The 15,162-nt window shown below is 46.1% G+C and overlaps 1 protein-coding gene across 4 annotated transcripts in view; it reads left to right on the top strand.

The window, feature by feature from the left end:
- HYOU1 (hypoxia up-regulated 1) overlaps positions 1-15,162 on the top strand; it is a 29,689-nt gene that overhangs the window by 2,623 nt on the left and 11,904 nt on the right. For all 4 annotated transcript variants that reach the window (XM_054005842.1, XM_054005844.1, XM_054005846.1 and 1 more), the window contains exons 3-16: positions 803-896; positions 2,765-2,843; positions 3,187-3,341; positions 4,736-4,812; positions 5,892-6,073; positions 6,786-6,901; positions 8,311-8,494; positions 9,010-9,144; positions 10,556-10,638; positions 10,737-10,869; positions 11,261-11,448; positions 12,369-12,507; positions 12,635-12,695; positions 14,713-14,795. In XM_054005842.1, coding sequence (XP_053861817.1) covers positions 803-896; positions 2,765-2,843; positions 3,187-3,341; positions 4,736-4,812; positions 5,892-6,073; positions 6,786-6,901; positions 8,311-8,494; positions 9,010-9,144; positions 10,556-10,638; positions 10,737-10,869; positions 11,261-11,448; positions 12,369-12,507; positions 12,635-12,695; positions 14,713-14,795 — 1,709 coding nt within the window. The remainder of the gene's footprint in view (positions 1-802; positions 897-2,764; positions 2,844-3,186; positions 3,342-4,735; positions 4,813-5,891; positions 6,074-6,785; positions 6,902-8,310; positions 8,495-9,009; positions 9,145-10,555; positions 10,639-10,736; positions 10,870-11,260; positions 11,449-12,368; positions 12,508-12,634; positions 12,696-14,712; positions 14,796-15,162) is intronic.

Here is a 15,162-nt window from a genome sequence, read left to right as displayed (position 1 = left end):
TTTTTGCAGACTCAGCAGAGAAGCTAAGCATTGATTGGGTCAGGGAGACTGTATCAAGGATCACTCCCTCCTCACCACTAGAGGAGGTCTCTGCTCGGTTTTGGGGAGGTACACCAGTAGCTGGTGCTGGGGGAGAGCTTGGGGATAGAGGATTTCTGTCTCCAGAGCTCTCATTCTAATAACCTTTCACCAGCATGAAATTGACAATATTGTCTCAGATTTCTACTTTAATAGAAAGAAGCATATAAAAATAAGCAATTGAACTGCAGTTTACTCAGAACTGGGGGCTAAAATTAAATGGCAAACAAAATATAGAGGTGCAAGATCAAGAGATGAAACTGACCATCCTCGAGGTAATTCTGACGTTAGTCCTAAAATTTATTGAAAATGAACAGTTTAGCACTGATGAAGTCCAGGGTGGCATGGAACTGCCCATACCCCAGAATGTTTGCAGTGTAGTTCTAGCCATGTTGGTCCCAGGATATCCGAGAGACAAGGTGAGTGAGGTCATATTTTTTTATTGGACCAACTTCTGAAGAAGAGCTCTATGTAGCTCAAATTTGTCTTTCTCCGACAGAAGTTGGTCCAATAAAATATATTACCTCCTCCCCCCCCACCCCTTGTATTTCTCATACCTCAGAATGGCATTTCCTCACCTTCCTGTGGATTCAATAATTAAGGATGATCTCACTCTTCTCTCTCTACACCCCTTCCCAAGAGTATGCCAGGAGAACTTGCTAACTGAGAGAGGTTTCTCATGGAAAAAGTACAGCTTCTCACATCTATTCCTTTTGCATTGCAGATGCTCTGGCTGTGATGTCCGTGGACCTGGGCAGTGAGTCAATGAAGATAGCAATCGTAAAACCTGGGGTGCCCATGGAAATCGTTTTAAACAAGTAAACTATAATTATTCTTCTGGTCTGGCATGTTCCCATATCAGCAAACCCGTGAGGAGATACAGGTTATGATGGAAACTCCTATCTCTACACCTTCTGTAATGGCCTTCGATAGTCATTTTTTTCAGGGCTTGAAAAAGCGTTTCACTAGAAGGAAATTTCCCCAAGGGAATGGAGGAGCCTACACTGTCAGTATTTGCAGGATATAATCATTGATTTAGAAGAAGTTTCTAGCCCTTATGATTAAGAAAACCTTCCAATTGTGACCCAACTTCAAGAGATGTAGTGTCATCTTCCTGCATCTACAGATGCAATCCCAGTGCCTTTACTGCTTCTCAGCTTTGCCAAACTGCCCAAAGTAATGCTAAAACTGGTTGGTTGCACTGTAACTATTCAGAAACCTCTGGGCAGTAGTGAAACAAAAAAGAATCACCTGTTTCACTCTGCTGTTGGCACTGGAGCCATTCACTGGCTTGGATGATGGGAAGGGGTGGGGCAGCAGAGGCTGAGAGAGGGGTAGAATATCAGAGAAACCTCCATCTTGTAGCAGTCAGCAGTCTGAAAAAGGAAGATGAGTGGATTCCCTCCCTGCTCCCCAAAGGTCAGGGGTCTGTTGGTGGGAAGAGGGAGCTCCTTCACGCCCACAGGCAGAAGGTGAGAGATGTAAAGAGTATCCGGCATGGGAGATGATTCAGAGAAGAGCCAAGAGAATGACCAAAGGGTTAAAAAATGTCTCATAGTGATAGACGCAAGGTGCTTAATCTATTTAGCGTAACAAAGAGAAGGTTCAGGGATGATTTCATTACAGTCTAGAAGTACCTATATGGGGAGCAAATATTTGACGATGGATTTTTTAATTTGGTAGACAAAAGTATAACAAGATCTAATGGTTGGAAGTTGAATCTGGCCAAATTCAGATAAAATAAGGCATACTTTAACAGTGATGGTAATTACCCATTGGAACAATTTACCAAGGGTCATGGTGGATTCTCTGTCCCTACCAATTTTTAAATCAAATTGGCTATTTTTTAAATAAGATGTGTTCTAGTTCAAACTGGAATTATTTAGGGGACATTCTATGGCCTGTATTGTACAGGCAGTTAGACTAGATGATTATAATAGTCCCTTCTGGCCTTGCAATCTATGGAATCTGCTAGCCAAAGGCTGATGGGAAAGATGGCTTCCCCAATGAGGTTGCAGAGAATGCTTGCCAGAGAATTGCCTCTGAACCTCGCTTGTTGGGGGTGAGCTAATCTTTTGTTTGCCTCGGGCTAGCATGTGTCAGGTAACTTTTCCAAGTTCTGACATTGCTATTCAATTACAGCCCTTCCTTGTCATGCAACTCTCTTACCATCCTTCTGGAGTTAGGAGTAATGTGTGTATTTGGGGTTGGGTATGGTAATAGGTGATGGAGGTACTGAGAAATTAGAAGCACACTGAGGTTACTTTAGAGTGGTCTCCAGCCCTGAGCCATATGTTAGAAATTCAGGAAAGTGCTGCCTCTGGCATTCTAACACTTTGATTACCTTCTTCCAAGCTTCCCAGCAGTATGGAAGCAGGGATAAATCATAGATGCCTTTCACATAGACAGGTAGAGCAATTGTATGTTACATTGCACTGAACTGTGCTGCGTCTCATTCTTGGAGAATGATCAGTTAGCCCAGCAGCCCTGGAAGGAGATGCTGCTATTGAAACACTTCAGACTAATCAATGATGAGCTATCTCTAGCACGTAGCCTCCGTTCCTGGTGGCATCTGAGTATCCTTACTGAGTTTCTCTGCATTAAACATTCTCAGCCCCACCAGTGGGGGTTGTTTGCAATGAATGTCCATCTGTCATATTTTTTTTATCCTTTTTTTCTTGCTTAGAGAGTCACAGAGGAAAACGCCAGTGATTGTAGCCCTGAAAGAAAATGAGCGTCTCTTTGGCGATAGCGCCATGGGAATGGTAAGATACCAAATCACCTAAATTCCAGCTGCATATGTTGTACATATACCTGTATACAAAACCCACATTCCATGTATGTAGTGTATTCCCTACACTAGTCCCTTGGAGATGGGTGTCTGAGTGCCCAAGTTAAGAGATTTTACCCCCTCACCTTGTATTATTTCTCCTATGGAAACCCTAGTTAGATGTGGTTTCATCTCTGCTTTTTACCAGACTGTCAATCTTGGCTCCCATAGCAAAAATTCTTTCCCAAATATACACACACAGTGTGGGGCTGGTTGGGAGGGGTTATGTGAAAGTTACCTGAGAGTCAGGACTGAGCTTGCTCTCTTTCTTTCTGCAGTCCATAAAGAACCCGAAGATAGCACTCCGGTATTTTCAGGACCTGCTGGGTAAACACATAGACAACCCCCAAGTGACATTGTACCGTTGGCGCTTCCCACAACACGAGCTGGTAAAGGATGAGAGGAGACAGACGGTTATCTTCAAACTGTCCCAGTGAGTGACTGACTCCAGTTGCCTCCTGATACCTTCACTGCTGTGCTGTTGCTTATAAAACTTGCAGGGAAACGTCTCCTCTAGCATGTCAGCAGCTGACTCTCACCACTAGAGAGAGGGGAAATGCTGGTTTTAGCTTTCTCTGTAGCATGACCAAGCAAGGAAAGCTTGTTATATGTATCATTCTAGGAAAGCTGCTCCAGTCAGCTACAGATGGAGGTATAAAATCTCCCTGGGAAGGAATGGCCATCTTAAAGGCCCAGTTATTGGATTTGGAGTTTCTCACTTCTTGGTTGTCAGTTCAAATTCCACCCAGGTCAGTAGTGAAAACAGTGAAGTGAGCTTGGGAGGAGAGAGGTGTCATTACAGTTCCCAGTCAGCAGGGACCCACATCCCAAATACTGCTGCAATTGGCCATTTTCCAGTCTCGGCACAGAGACTGAGGTTATGCTCCCTGGTGCCCCAAAGGCATCAGTCCAGCTCAAGGTAAAGCACTTGAGCAGAGGATAGCATGGGGAAAAGAGGGAAGCTTTCCCTGACACTGCCTGTGCTATGCTTGTTCTCTGGCTAAATAAAACACTTTGGATTCCAGGACTGTCAGTCCAGGAGGACGGAGATGGATGGGGGATTCTCTACATCTGAAAGGCCTTTTTCCGGTCCCAAGTTGATACGTGCATCTTTGCAGAGTTTCTCTGAATGACATTCCCCCAATTCTTGGGGCAGGGATGTTGTCCAGGGTTCTCTGCACAGTGTCCTGCTTGGATCCCTTATTTTGACCCTGTGACTTGTAACCCATCCCTGTTTGTTCCTTCTTTCTTTTCTTTTCTCTCTCTCCTCACCTCCCATCTCACCTGTGATCTATTGATTTCTGGGTTTTGTGGCACCACCCTATCACCTGAGAGTGTGCGCCTCTACTTCCTTTGGTGAGCAGAGCTCACCAATCCCAACATGTTGAATTATAACCTTCTGGAATATTGTTATAATATTGTTCCCGCTTCATATTTATGGACCCAGGTGGTGTCTGTTTCCCACATGATCACTGCTGGACTTTCCATTGATGGCTTATTTTTACCATTTGGTGTGTTAAATGTGGAGCTTTGGGCCACATTGTCCTTGTTGGGGAGTGGGGAATACTCTCCTCTCCAAGAGCCTTGCTGCCAGTTCTATCGCTTTTTTACTCTCGGGGTGGGGATGGGGGGAGAGTTTTCCATTTTTTTCCCCTGGAGCCGATAATTCCTTAGGCTTATGTGATTTTTGGGGCTGTCATGTTGGTGTTTCATCCCGTATTGCCCAGTGCCTTGTGAGAATTGCTAGAGAAGCTTTGGCTTTACAGCTGAATAAAACTTTCAGTGCCTGTCTGATGGAGAGTTTTATATTCTTGCCTTGTGTTGCAGTGAAATGCAGTATTCTCCAGAAGAGATACTGGGCATGGTCCTGAACTATTCACGTGGTCTGGCTGAGGAATTTGCAGGTTGGGATGATTGTTGGCTTTTTTACAGTATCCATACATTGTTCAGTTTATTTTGTTTAATTTCATAGGATGTGGAATTTACAGGGAAACTGCAGGGGACTGGGGTTGAAGGTCTCAAACGGGATGTCTTGGGGAATCAGGAACAGGATGTTGAATCATTTAACCTTTTAAGTCATCAGTTTAAATCAAGCTTAATCTGCTAATTATCCAGAGTTTCTAGCTGATGGCTGTTTGGTGATGTCTTAGCCCAGTTCCTTGTGGACAAGTACAAAAAAATAAAAAAATGCAAAAATCTGGTGTGTTTTTTTTTTTAAACTAGCCCTCATATTGGCACCCTCTAAAGAGAATAAATATAGAGACTGAAGACTTCTTTCATCTCTAGAGCTGGTTAGGGCTTGGGGCATGGTGATAGGAATTTGGCAGGAGAGTGGCAAACTTGCCCTGCTGCCGTCCATCTTGTACCTGCTCTGGTTCCTTTCACCAGTGCTAAACTCGTATATTAAAAAAAAATTATCTTGTGGAATATTAATTAATAAAAGAAACTAAACCATGGACTTCTCATCACCACATTGTTAATCAGAAATGCCAGCAGTAACGGAAACTGCAGAAGAATAGGCTGGATCTGTTCTTACTGCTGTATTACAGGCCTGCAGTTAACATACTTACAATTCAGGCATTTGTACTAAAGGGAGTTCAAACAAGGCTTTACCCCAGAGAGAGAATTCAGTCATCTACAGGTTGAGATTTCGGGATTCTGGAAGATTAGATTAATTGCTGAAGTCTGAACAGATTGAACGTGTTCCTTTCACAGCAGATACTGGGAGTGTGACCATCTCACAAGATGCTGTGAAGCCTGGTGGGTTTGAGGTGGAAACGCTGAAACAAATTCATCCCTGGTCAACTCCATTGATGACTTCTTTCAGTTTCACCTGGGCTGAAATGGGCCTACAGTCTCTCTCTGCAGCATTGACTTTGTTGTCACAATCTCCATAGTTACTTGCATGTTGATAGCCCTGTTATGGAGGAGTTTTTGTACTTGCCACTCCCATGGAAAACCTCTTCTCTTCCATGCTTTGCAGAACAACCTGTAAAGGATGCAGTGATCACCGTCCCTGTATACTTCAATCAGGCGGAGAGGAGGGCAGTCCTGCATGCAGCTCAGATGGCAGACCTGAAGGTCCTGCAGCTGATCAATGACAACACTGCTGTGGCTCTGAACTATGGGGTTTTCAGGAGGAAGGACATCAATGCCACAGCACAGGTATATGCAGCTGGTGCAGAGGTGGAGGAGCTACTGGATTCCACTTAAGCAAGTGGGAAACTTAAAGTGATGAACTATAAAGATGTGCTCATGCTGGTTGAGTGCTCGTCTTGGTTAATGCTATCTGTTAATTGCTGTTTCAGGCCTGTCTAAGTATTGGGCAGAGCACATGTGTATAAAGCAGCAAGAACATTCCTAACTGTTGCGCTTTCTGGTGGATACGGAAAGCAAACAGGTGGTTTGTAGTTCAGAGAGTGGGGAACTGGGAGTTGGGATTCCTGGGTTCTAGTCAGCTTCACCACACTCTTGACCTGTTTTCCCCCAACTTGTAAAATGGGGCAATGATACTGACCTACCTCACTGGGGACTGGGAGGCTATTTGTAAAATACTTGGGAGTTTCTCAGATTGAAGGAACTCTTGATGAGCAAAGCATTCATTCTGTTTTCTACTTTATAAAATAGAAGTATGGGAGAAGTAAGGACACACTTGATAGGTCCGTTATTACAGGCTTCCAATCCACATGGCTATTGCTGTGAGTGTAATATTGAGTAACTGTGCTTTGCTGTCTCTCAGTGGACTGGAGCAGGTTTAGTGAATGATCAGTGCCTGTCCCATTCCAAGCTGTGAGATTCCCAAGGTCTTCTTTCCTTCCCATTCAGGGACAAAACACCCTGGTACCTTACTTCGCCTTCTCTGGCTTCTTCTTTACAGAATATCATGTTTTATGACATGGGAGCAGGAAGCACCGTGTGTACGATAGTGACTTATCAGACAGTGAAAACCAAGGACTCAGGGACCCAGCCTCAGCTGCAGATTCGGGGGGTCGGGTAAGAATTTCTCTTGGGTCCCATATTTAAAAGAAAATATTTACTTTGCTGACTCTTCTAAACACAGAATGGGATGAATTTCGGAACTAGTTTTAAACATGTGTATTCAGACAAAAGCTGGAGTAGGGGCAGGGTGCCTTGGGTGGGAGGATTCAGTCTATAAGTAACTTGGGTGACTTCACTTTGTACAAAGGATAGTTAGAATGTGGACATGTTGCCAAACTTACAGGTGTAGCTCATAGCGATCCTTGTGTATAGAGTACCGAACGCTTTCTATTCTAAAAGATTCTTGTGACTCTTTTTTAAGAAGCCGTCACACTTCCATTGTTTGTGGCAGGTCTTTGAAATTTGACATGGACAAAAGCTTGGGGCTAGAGCGATGCCTCTCCTTATTCTATGAAATTCCATTCAGGTTTTAGCTGAGTTAGTAATTTTAAAGAAGACTTTCCCTTCTTTTGCTTCTTGTCCTCGGGGCCTGCGCTGCTAACAAAGCAGCAGCAGCACATGCTGTAATGTAAGAACACCTGGATGCTGCCAGGGCATCTGTAGCTGGGAGGGGGCAGGGGGAAAGCTGGGCTTTCCCCTGATCCAGAATGTGACCCATCATTCACTCTAGGAGTACCACATGGGGCAGGAGAGCCCACCTCCTGGGTTTTTGATGGGGAGGGGATAAAGCTAGCTAGGCTCCCCACAACCACCTACTAGACCAGGGGTCCCCAACATGGTGCCCGCAGGCGCCATGGCGCCCACTGGAGTGTCTAAGTGTGCCCGTGTACTGGCCGGCGGACGAGCATCCGCCGAAATGCTGCCGACAAGCAATGTCATCCAGAGCCCTGGGCCCTTTAAATCGCCAGCCAAGCCCCGCTGCTGCAGCCCCGGGGTAGTGGCAGCAGGGCTCCAGCAGTGATTTAAAGGGCCCTGGGCTCTGCGCAGCAGCCGGAGCCCCGGGCCCTTTAAAGCGCCAGCTCTGCTGCCGGAGCCCTGGGGTTACCGCGCTATATGCGAACCCGTGGTATATTGGGTCACATTATATCGGGGTAGAGGTGTATCAAAAACAACTAGCTTCATGCAGCTGTAGGGGCTTGAGTTTTTTGATCAGTGACATTAAAAGCTGAACTTGTTTGTTTAAAGCCACATTGTTGTTTATAAAGCAAAGCCATGCACTGGAATTTGGTGAGAGAACTGTGCAGCATTCAGGAATGCATGCAATCCCTCTTTGCAGCATATTGTTCTTGTTATAAATGGTTTGCAGGTGAGAGAATTCTTGCATACTCTTGTAAGAGTTGTAAGATCCAGGCCAGCTCAGGAACTCTCTTCTGCGTGGGGAAGGTACTTGCAACTCCAGGTTCCGTTATTGACTTAATCCATCCAGGCTGAGTGTCTGCTTCTGGTTCCTATTCTCTGCTCAGATTTGACCGCACCCTAGGGGGATTGGAGATGGAGCACCGGCTCCGGGATTACCTGGTGAAACTCTTCAACAAGCAGCAGCCTTCAAAAGATGTTCGGCAGAATCTCCGGGCCATGGCCAAGCTGCTAAAGGAGGCCAACCGCCTGAAAACTATCCTGAGTGCTAATGCTGACCATGTGGCCCAGGTATGTCCCTGTGCTGCAGGAAATCCCCCTTCCTCAGGAATGGGGATGACTTGGGTTAAGAGTGAGTCTGGGAGAGCTCTGTCCCTCTGCTTTACATAATCTTTATGCTCCTACAATGTTCTCTTCCTCCACCCTTGCCCAGGAGACACCAATGCTGATGGCTTTTCTAAACTGATATCGCTTAACAAACTGGTGAGAACTTGGATTTTGCTACTCAAGTCCATAATGTTACTAGTTTGAGAAATGTTTAGACCTTTGCAGGAGATTAGGAGCGGTCTGTTCCTAAATGGCTACCAGGAGCATGAGATTTAGACAGCTGTTACATCCAAGGCACCATGTCTTGTGTCCCTCCAGCACCGGGGGAGGGATTGGGATGTAAGAGGATAGGCTGCATTCATAAGGTGCAGTGGAGTGGCTGGAACACACAAGCCAACACAGTAGCAGTCGGAACATTAGCTTAGAGAATGCTGTGTAATGTGAAGCTGATGGCTTTTTCTCTCTGACTTCCTGGCCAGATTGAGGGGCTACTGGATGACGTGGACTTCAAGGCCAAGGTCTCCAGGCAAGAGTTTGAAGACTTGTGCTCTGACTTATTTCAGCGGGTCCCAGGGCCTGTGCTACAGGCGCTGAGCAGCGCAGAGATGAACCTGGTAGGTCCAGAGATACTTTGACAAGTGTGGGGTCCTCTGATGCTGAGCTGCTGTCACATCACAACCGCTGCTGTTTGAGAGGGGTCTGGTTTGGGAAGGTAACTCACTCTGCTGAGAAGTGCAGGCTCCTGTCTTCCTGAGGGCAGAGGTGGCAGTGCAGAAGTTACCACATTGCCATGTGTAATGGGGATTTACCCCCATCACCAGCAAGGCAAGGGAAAAGATCCCATTAGTTGTGCTCTGCACCGTGGGGGAGGGGGAAAGAGTTTAACTAATTACCTCCTGGACAGAGGAGGCAGAGCTAAGCTTTACAAGTAGCCGTAAGGAACTCTGTTCAAGGGACATAGAGTGGAGACAGGTCTCTCTGAAGGAGAGGAGTCCTGAGCTAGGGCCTACAAGATTAAAAAAATTGAAGTCAGGTGAATATTTTGTTTAAAGCTGAACCCCAGAAGGGGACTGGACTGTTGCATGACATGGACAGAGGGCTGCATCACAGAAGACTCTCTGAAGGAGTCCAGGGAAGAGACAGGCTGGGTATGGTCCCCACAGCTGAGAAAGTGGCCACCAAAGGAGATGCAAGAGGCGAAGTCCCCAGCAATGCTGTGTCCTGGCCCAAAGGGTGCGCCCTAAGGTTGAGGGCATGCACTTACACCATGTCAAACAGGTTTCCATGATTGCCATGTGCACTGGTTGCCTATAAGCCAGGGATTCGGGTCAGGGTTTTACTGACTACTAAAAAGCCCTTAATTTTGGTATGAATACTTAAGAATATGTCTCCCCCACATCTCTTGGAGGCATCTGAGGTTGGCCTAGCTTTCACCGTAGATTAGGAATCTCATCTCTGGATGCCTCTCCAGAGGGCGCATGTCTGACTGTGGTTATGTCCGGATGTGACTATCTTCAGAGAGACATTTCAACTTCATTTCTTCGGTGCTAAGAGATTCTAAAGTGGCAGGTGCCTTAGATTCCTGAGTCCCCTAGCTAGATAACTGTCTCTGGGATGCCGTACAATGCCTCTTTGGATCAGCACCTTTCATGGCTGTAGTTTCTATCTCCTCTTCTCTGGACCACTGTTTCAATGACTGGCTCCTCTGGCATGGAGCCTGATCTGGGTTTGACTTTTGTTAAATAAGGTGCAGTGTCCCAGATGCTGGAGACAGCTGCTCTGTAAATTGCTCATGTCTGTTGGGCCTGATCTTGAAGTACTCACTCGGGCACAACTACTTTGGGAGTTTACTGAAATAAGGACTGAAGATTTTTGGACCCCAGTCTTGTGTTTGAGAGCGGGGTTGGTAGGGCAACTGCTTTCCGAGCACTAAACAGTGAATGGTGGAGGGATATTGAAGCAGTGAATGTGGCTTTTCCAAAAATACATTCTCAAGGCAGAACCTGATTGTCTGTGAACTCCTAGGATGAAATCGATCAGGTGATTCTAGTGGGAGGTGCCACCCGAGTCCCCAAAGTGCAGGAGGCTTTGCTGAAAGCCGTGGGCAAGTAAGTATATGAGGCCTCTGCCACGTGCCTTTTCTCAACATCCTTGGGCTTGTACTAGTGACAGAGAAGCTTGCAACTCCCTCCACCTTGCTTTGCAGAGATGAACTGGGGAAGAATATCAACGCAGACGAGGCTGCTGCTATGGGTGCAGTCTACCAGGCGGCTGCTCTGAGCAAAGCCTTTAAGGTCAAGCCCTTCATTGTTCGGGATGCAGCTATTTTCCCCATCCAGGTGAGCTTCCCCTGTTGTCTCTTTTGCGGGGAGGAGGGTATAGTGTGGGGTGGCATTGGGAGAAGTGATTATAAATAAGCAGTGGGACCTTGTGGTGCTGGAATGGCATAAGGGAAACCTACAGGTTTTAGTGCTGAAGGGGAAATGGTGCTCAGTCTGGAATCGTACGTGGAGCCACTGGAAGGAAAGACACTAAAGTATTCACCCTGGGTGCTTTGGGCGAGTCTCACTACTTTATCTGGTAACATGGGGTAATGCTTACAGTCCCCATAAGGTGGGTCAGGATTGTCTTTGGAATCCAAGGGCTTTGGAATCCTGTGATCAAAGATGCAATGAAGGGCAAAATGTTCCTGTTAGTGGCTGATTCTCTGCCCTTACCCACATGATTCAGGTGGAGTTCACCCGTGAAGTTGAGGAGGAGGATAAATCCAAGAGCTTGAAGCACAACAAGCGAATTTTGTTTCAGCGCATGGCACCATATCCACAGCGCAAGGTCATCACCTTCAACCGCTACACGGATGACTTTGAATTCTATGTCAACTACGGAGACTTGGCTTTCCTGAGCCAGGATGACCTGCAGTGAGTGGGGACAGGCATTTGCACAGACTTGCCCCCAGGATGATAGGTGCTTAGCTGGAGAAGCTTGCGTGCAGATGGATGGCTGACGATGCACAATTTCAGAATCTTTGCTGCAATCCTTATATAATTGAGAAAGCCAGGTTATGTGTAGTTATCTAACATTGCAGTATTGAGAAATCTCCTCTCCATTTTAACTGGTCCTTAGCTGGCATTTTCACCAGAAGGGCCAAGGGTTAGAGGACCTGTGTTGCTGTTGGTACTGTGGTAGTAGTGTGGAGACTGAATTCCCCTCTCATCCTAGAGCTAGTACCTCCAGGTCAGGCCCACTGTGAGAGGCCAGTATGGGGAAAACTCACACTGCCGCTGCCTCAGGGCTGCTTGTTCTGTGGACAGATGATTCTAGTCTCCAAGACAGTTGTTCTGACACCTTTTGCCAGCACTAACTTCTCTTTTGTACGTGCGCAGACTCCCTCTCGGGCGATCCCTGCTCTGGTTCTTGGGCTCACTTGTTGAGTCTGGGACCTTCCCATCAGAAACAACTGATTACCATAGGGCATTGGTGTGAAGAAGTACCCAGCTTTGTTGCCTGTTCAGACACTTTGGCAGTGAGTGGCATTGGAACGGTTGCAATATGGCAGGTGGGGTGGGGGTCCCCATTCGTGCGTGTAACTGACACTAAGTGTGTCAACCAGTATGAATAACACCAGAAACGGCAGCCTGCTCAGTGTCTGAAATCTGGCTGAAGCTCAGAAGTGATTGGCCCCAGTGGGGCAGAGCTGGGAATAGAACCCCGAAACACTGGAGTAGATTGGAGACAATGCTGAAGTAAAGTTGGGGAAGAGGGATGGCTGCCCACTTTGCTGCTTAGGCTTCTTCGGTTGGTATCTGTTCATTCTCTGTCTTGCCTTGGTTCCCCCCAGAGCCTTTGGGTCTTTGAATCTCACCACCGTGAGGCTGAGAGGAGTCGGGGATAGTTTCAGGAAGCACTCGGATTATGAGTCCAAAGGCATCAAAGCTCACTTCAATATGGATGAGAGTGGAGTGCTTAGCCTTGACCGGGTAAGTGCCAGCTAGCTAGTGACATCTATGTTCCCCTCCCTTCCTCGCGCAGTCTCCCTACCCTATACCTACAGGTGCTGCTAAGAGACCTTTTTTAAATATATTATCTCATTGTCTCTGTTTCCAGGTGGAGTCTGTGTTTGAAACTGTAGTGGAGGACAAACCAGAGGAGGAGTCAACATTAACAAGTAAATACACTGTACTATTCATATTTTGTATTCAGACCAGCTGTTGCTTTGAATTCATAATAACTCCTAGTTAACCGCACCACATTTCTCTGAAAGAGACAGGTCCTGTGGCTGGGGACAAGTGACCAATTAAGTGAAGTACTCTGACACTCCCCACAGGTACCCGGGGTTGTGAGGCACTTCACAATTACTTGCCCTTAGTGTGAAGCGGTCTTATCTGTGCCTGTTGTAACTCAGCTTCCTGAAACCAACAGCCTCTGGCAACATAAGCACTGCCTGCCAGTCTTCCGCAGACCTCCTCCTCTGTGTAGGTTAGCTATAGACACCCACCAAGTCCTCAGAGCATTCCCTGTGGTGCCCAGCCATTAACCATTGGCCGCTCACAGAAATTATCCAGTTTGCTATCTCTAAGGGAACAGAATAAACACAGCTTAAGTGTTACAACTCAGGATCAGGTCCTTCGTAACATCATAGCACCGAGATATATTTATAATGAAAACAAACATAAGTTGTTGAAAGCTGAGATTGACGAAATAGCAAGAATAATAATGGAAACAGAAATGTTTACATGTAAAACAAAAAGTATAACACTCTTGGTAGAGCCTAAACTTAACTTTAACAAGCTGCTTAACTTGTCTAAAGTAGTTCCTCACCTGAAGCAATCTCTCAATGTCTCCAGCCAACCCAGCTAAGATTCCTCTATCATTAATGCAAAAAGCACTGTTTTTGCTTCCTCGCTGAAGGATAATGGTATCCTTTTCCTTATAGCACACCAAAAATCCATTGTTTGTCCCCTGAGTCAGGATTACCCCTGGGGCTTACTCCCTGGTGTGCTGACTTCATATCTCATGTTGATTTCATATGCAAACAGATCTTCCGTTGTGTTGGCTCACAGTGTTTAATGTACATTTGAACTGAGACAAACAGGTGAATATACTCCTTTTTGTCTTGCAAAAGCCTGTCTGTCAAACTTACTTTGATTCAGACTTAAAATGTATATTTTCCAGCATATATATGCATAACTCCTTACATAGTTTCAGTGCATATGTTTTGCAATTACTGTATATAAATGACCAGTGAGAACCTGGCTTTCATTTAAGATCTTACATGACATTCTTTATAGATAAATACTACAAAAGCAGTATGCTAGGTGTAGTGAGTTTGACAAGCCTGATGGGATTTGTTAAAGAATAGTGAATTCTTTTGGCACTGAGGAATCTTTAGGGTCGCAAGTACCTGTTTATTAATCTTAGCAGATCCAAAATAACTAATGGCTCTGAGCATGTGCTGCTAGGTGAGGGGACAAGTCTCCCTGAAAGTGTCATACATGCTCCTAAGGTGCCCATCAGCATGGCATCCAGGTATGCACCACATGCATGAGTAATACAAGGGAGCTGCATTTTCACCTCCCTCAGTGAAGGGGTGTATTTAGAAGGAAACAAATCCCTTTCCTTCGTCTTGAAGGCAGCAGTGGAAGTCTTGTGCATCTGATGCTTCATTGGTTGGGCCGTGATGCCACTGACTGGAAGCTTTCCATTGTCCTGCTTTCAGAGCAAGTGCAGAGACTTATAGCTGGTGTGTCGGAAGGAGGAGTGAGAGTGCATATGGGTGGAGGTCTCCTAGGGCAGTGAACAGTGGAAAACTCAATCACCGTTTGGAGAGGCAGATTCCAGGCTACGCTTTTGCAGAGATGAGGGCCCAGTACTTCGTATACAGAGGGATGTGCAGGAAGGGAAAGAGCTAGCAATGGTAGTGCAAGAGTTGTTACAGCAAATATTGTCAGGATCCCAGGCTGCCCCTGGATTACTGTTGTACCTTGGAGGGGCTCTTCTACAGAATTCATGATTTTAAAGTCAAGAAAATTTGTTTTGCACTGATGAGTTACCAAACCCCTGACTGATGCATGTCACTCCCTCCTGCTGTTGCTGCTCTTCCTCCTCCTCCTCTCACACTGTTCTCCAGACTGCTTGAAAGACTGACATTCTGAGGTTTTTTTTTGTTTTTTTTTCTCCTGCAGAACTTGGAAACACAATCTCTAGCCTGTTTGGAGGAGGAGGTCCTACTCTGGAAACAGGAGAGAACCTGACCGAGACTGTTCAGGTGAGGTGTTGGCTTTCATGGGGAGGTGGGACCCAGACCGGGTTCAGTCCTGGCTGCAAAATAGAGGAGGCAGTAGTTAAACATAAACCAAATCAGGGTGACCAGCAGGACATCAAGATTTAAAAACTACACAATGTAGAAGTTTGTATCTGTCTCAAAGTCTAACACGGTGTTAAAAATAAACATACAGCCCTTCTGGTGGCAATCCCTTCGCAAATGCTGCCAAGGCTGGTTCCCTGATGAAGCCTCTTTGTCATTCCAGTCTCCTTTCTGGATCCTCTCTGGGTAGTGCTGTGTAGGCTACCATCTCCTGCATCTCATCGTTGTAAGCTCTGGCAGGTTCTCCTGCTACACAGACCACTTGGGC

Source organism: Malaclemys terrapin, chromosome 15 (assembly GCF_027887155.1).
Source record: "Malaclemys terrapin pileata isolate rMalTer1 chromosome 15, rMalTer1.hap1, whole genome shotgun sequence".
Classification (NCBI taxonomy): domain Eukaryota; kingdom Metazoa; phylum Chordata; order Testudines; family Emydidae; genus Malaclemys; species Malaclemys terrapin.
Note: the sequence above shows the minus strand (reverse complement) of the source record. Positions and strands in the feature narration are given on the sequence as shown.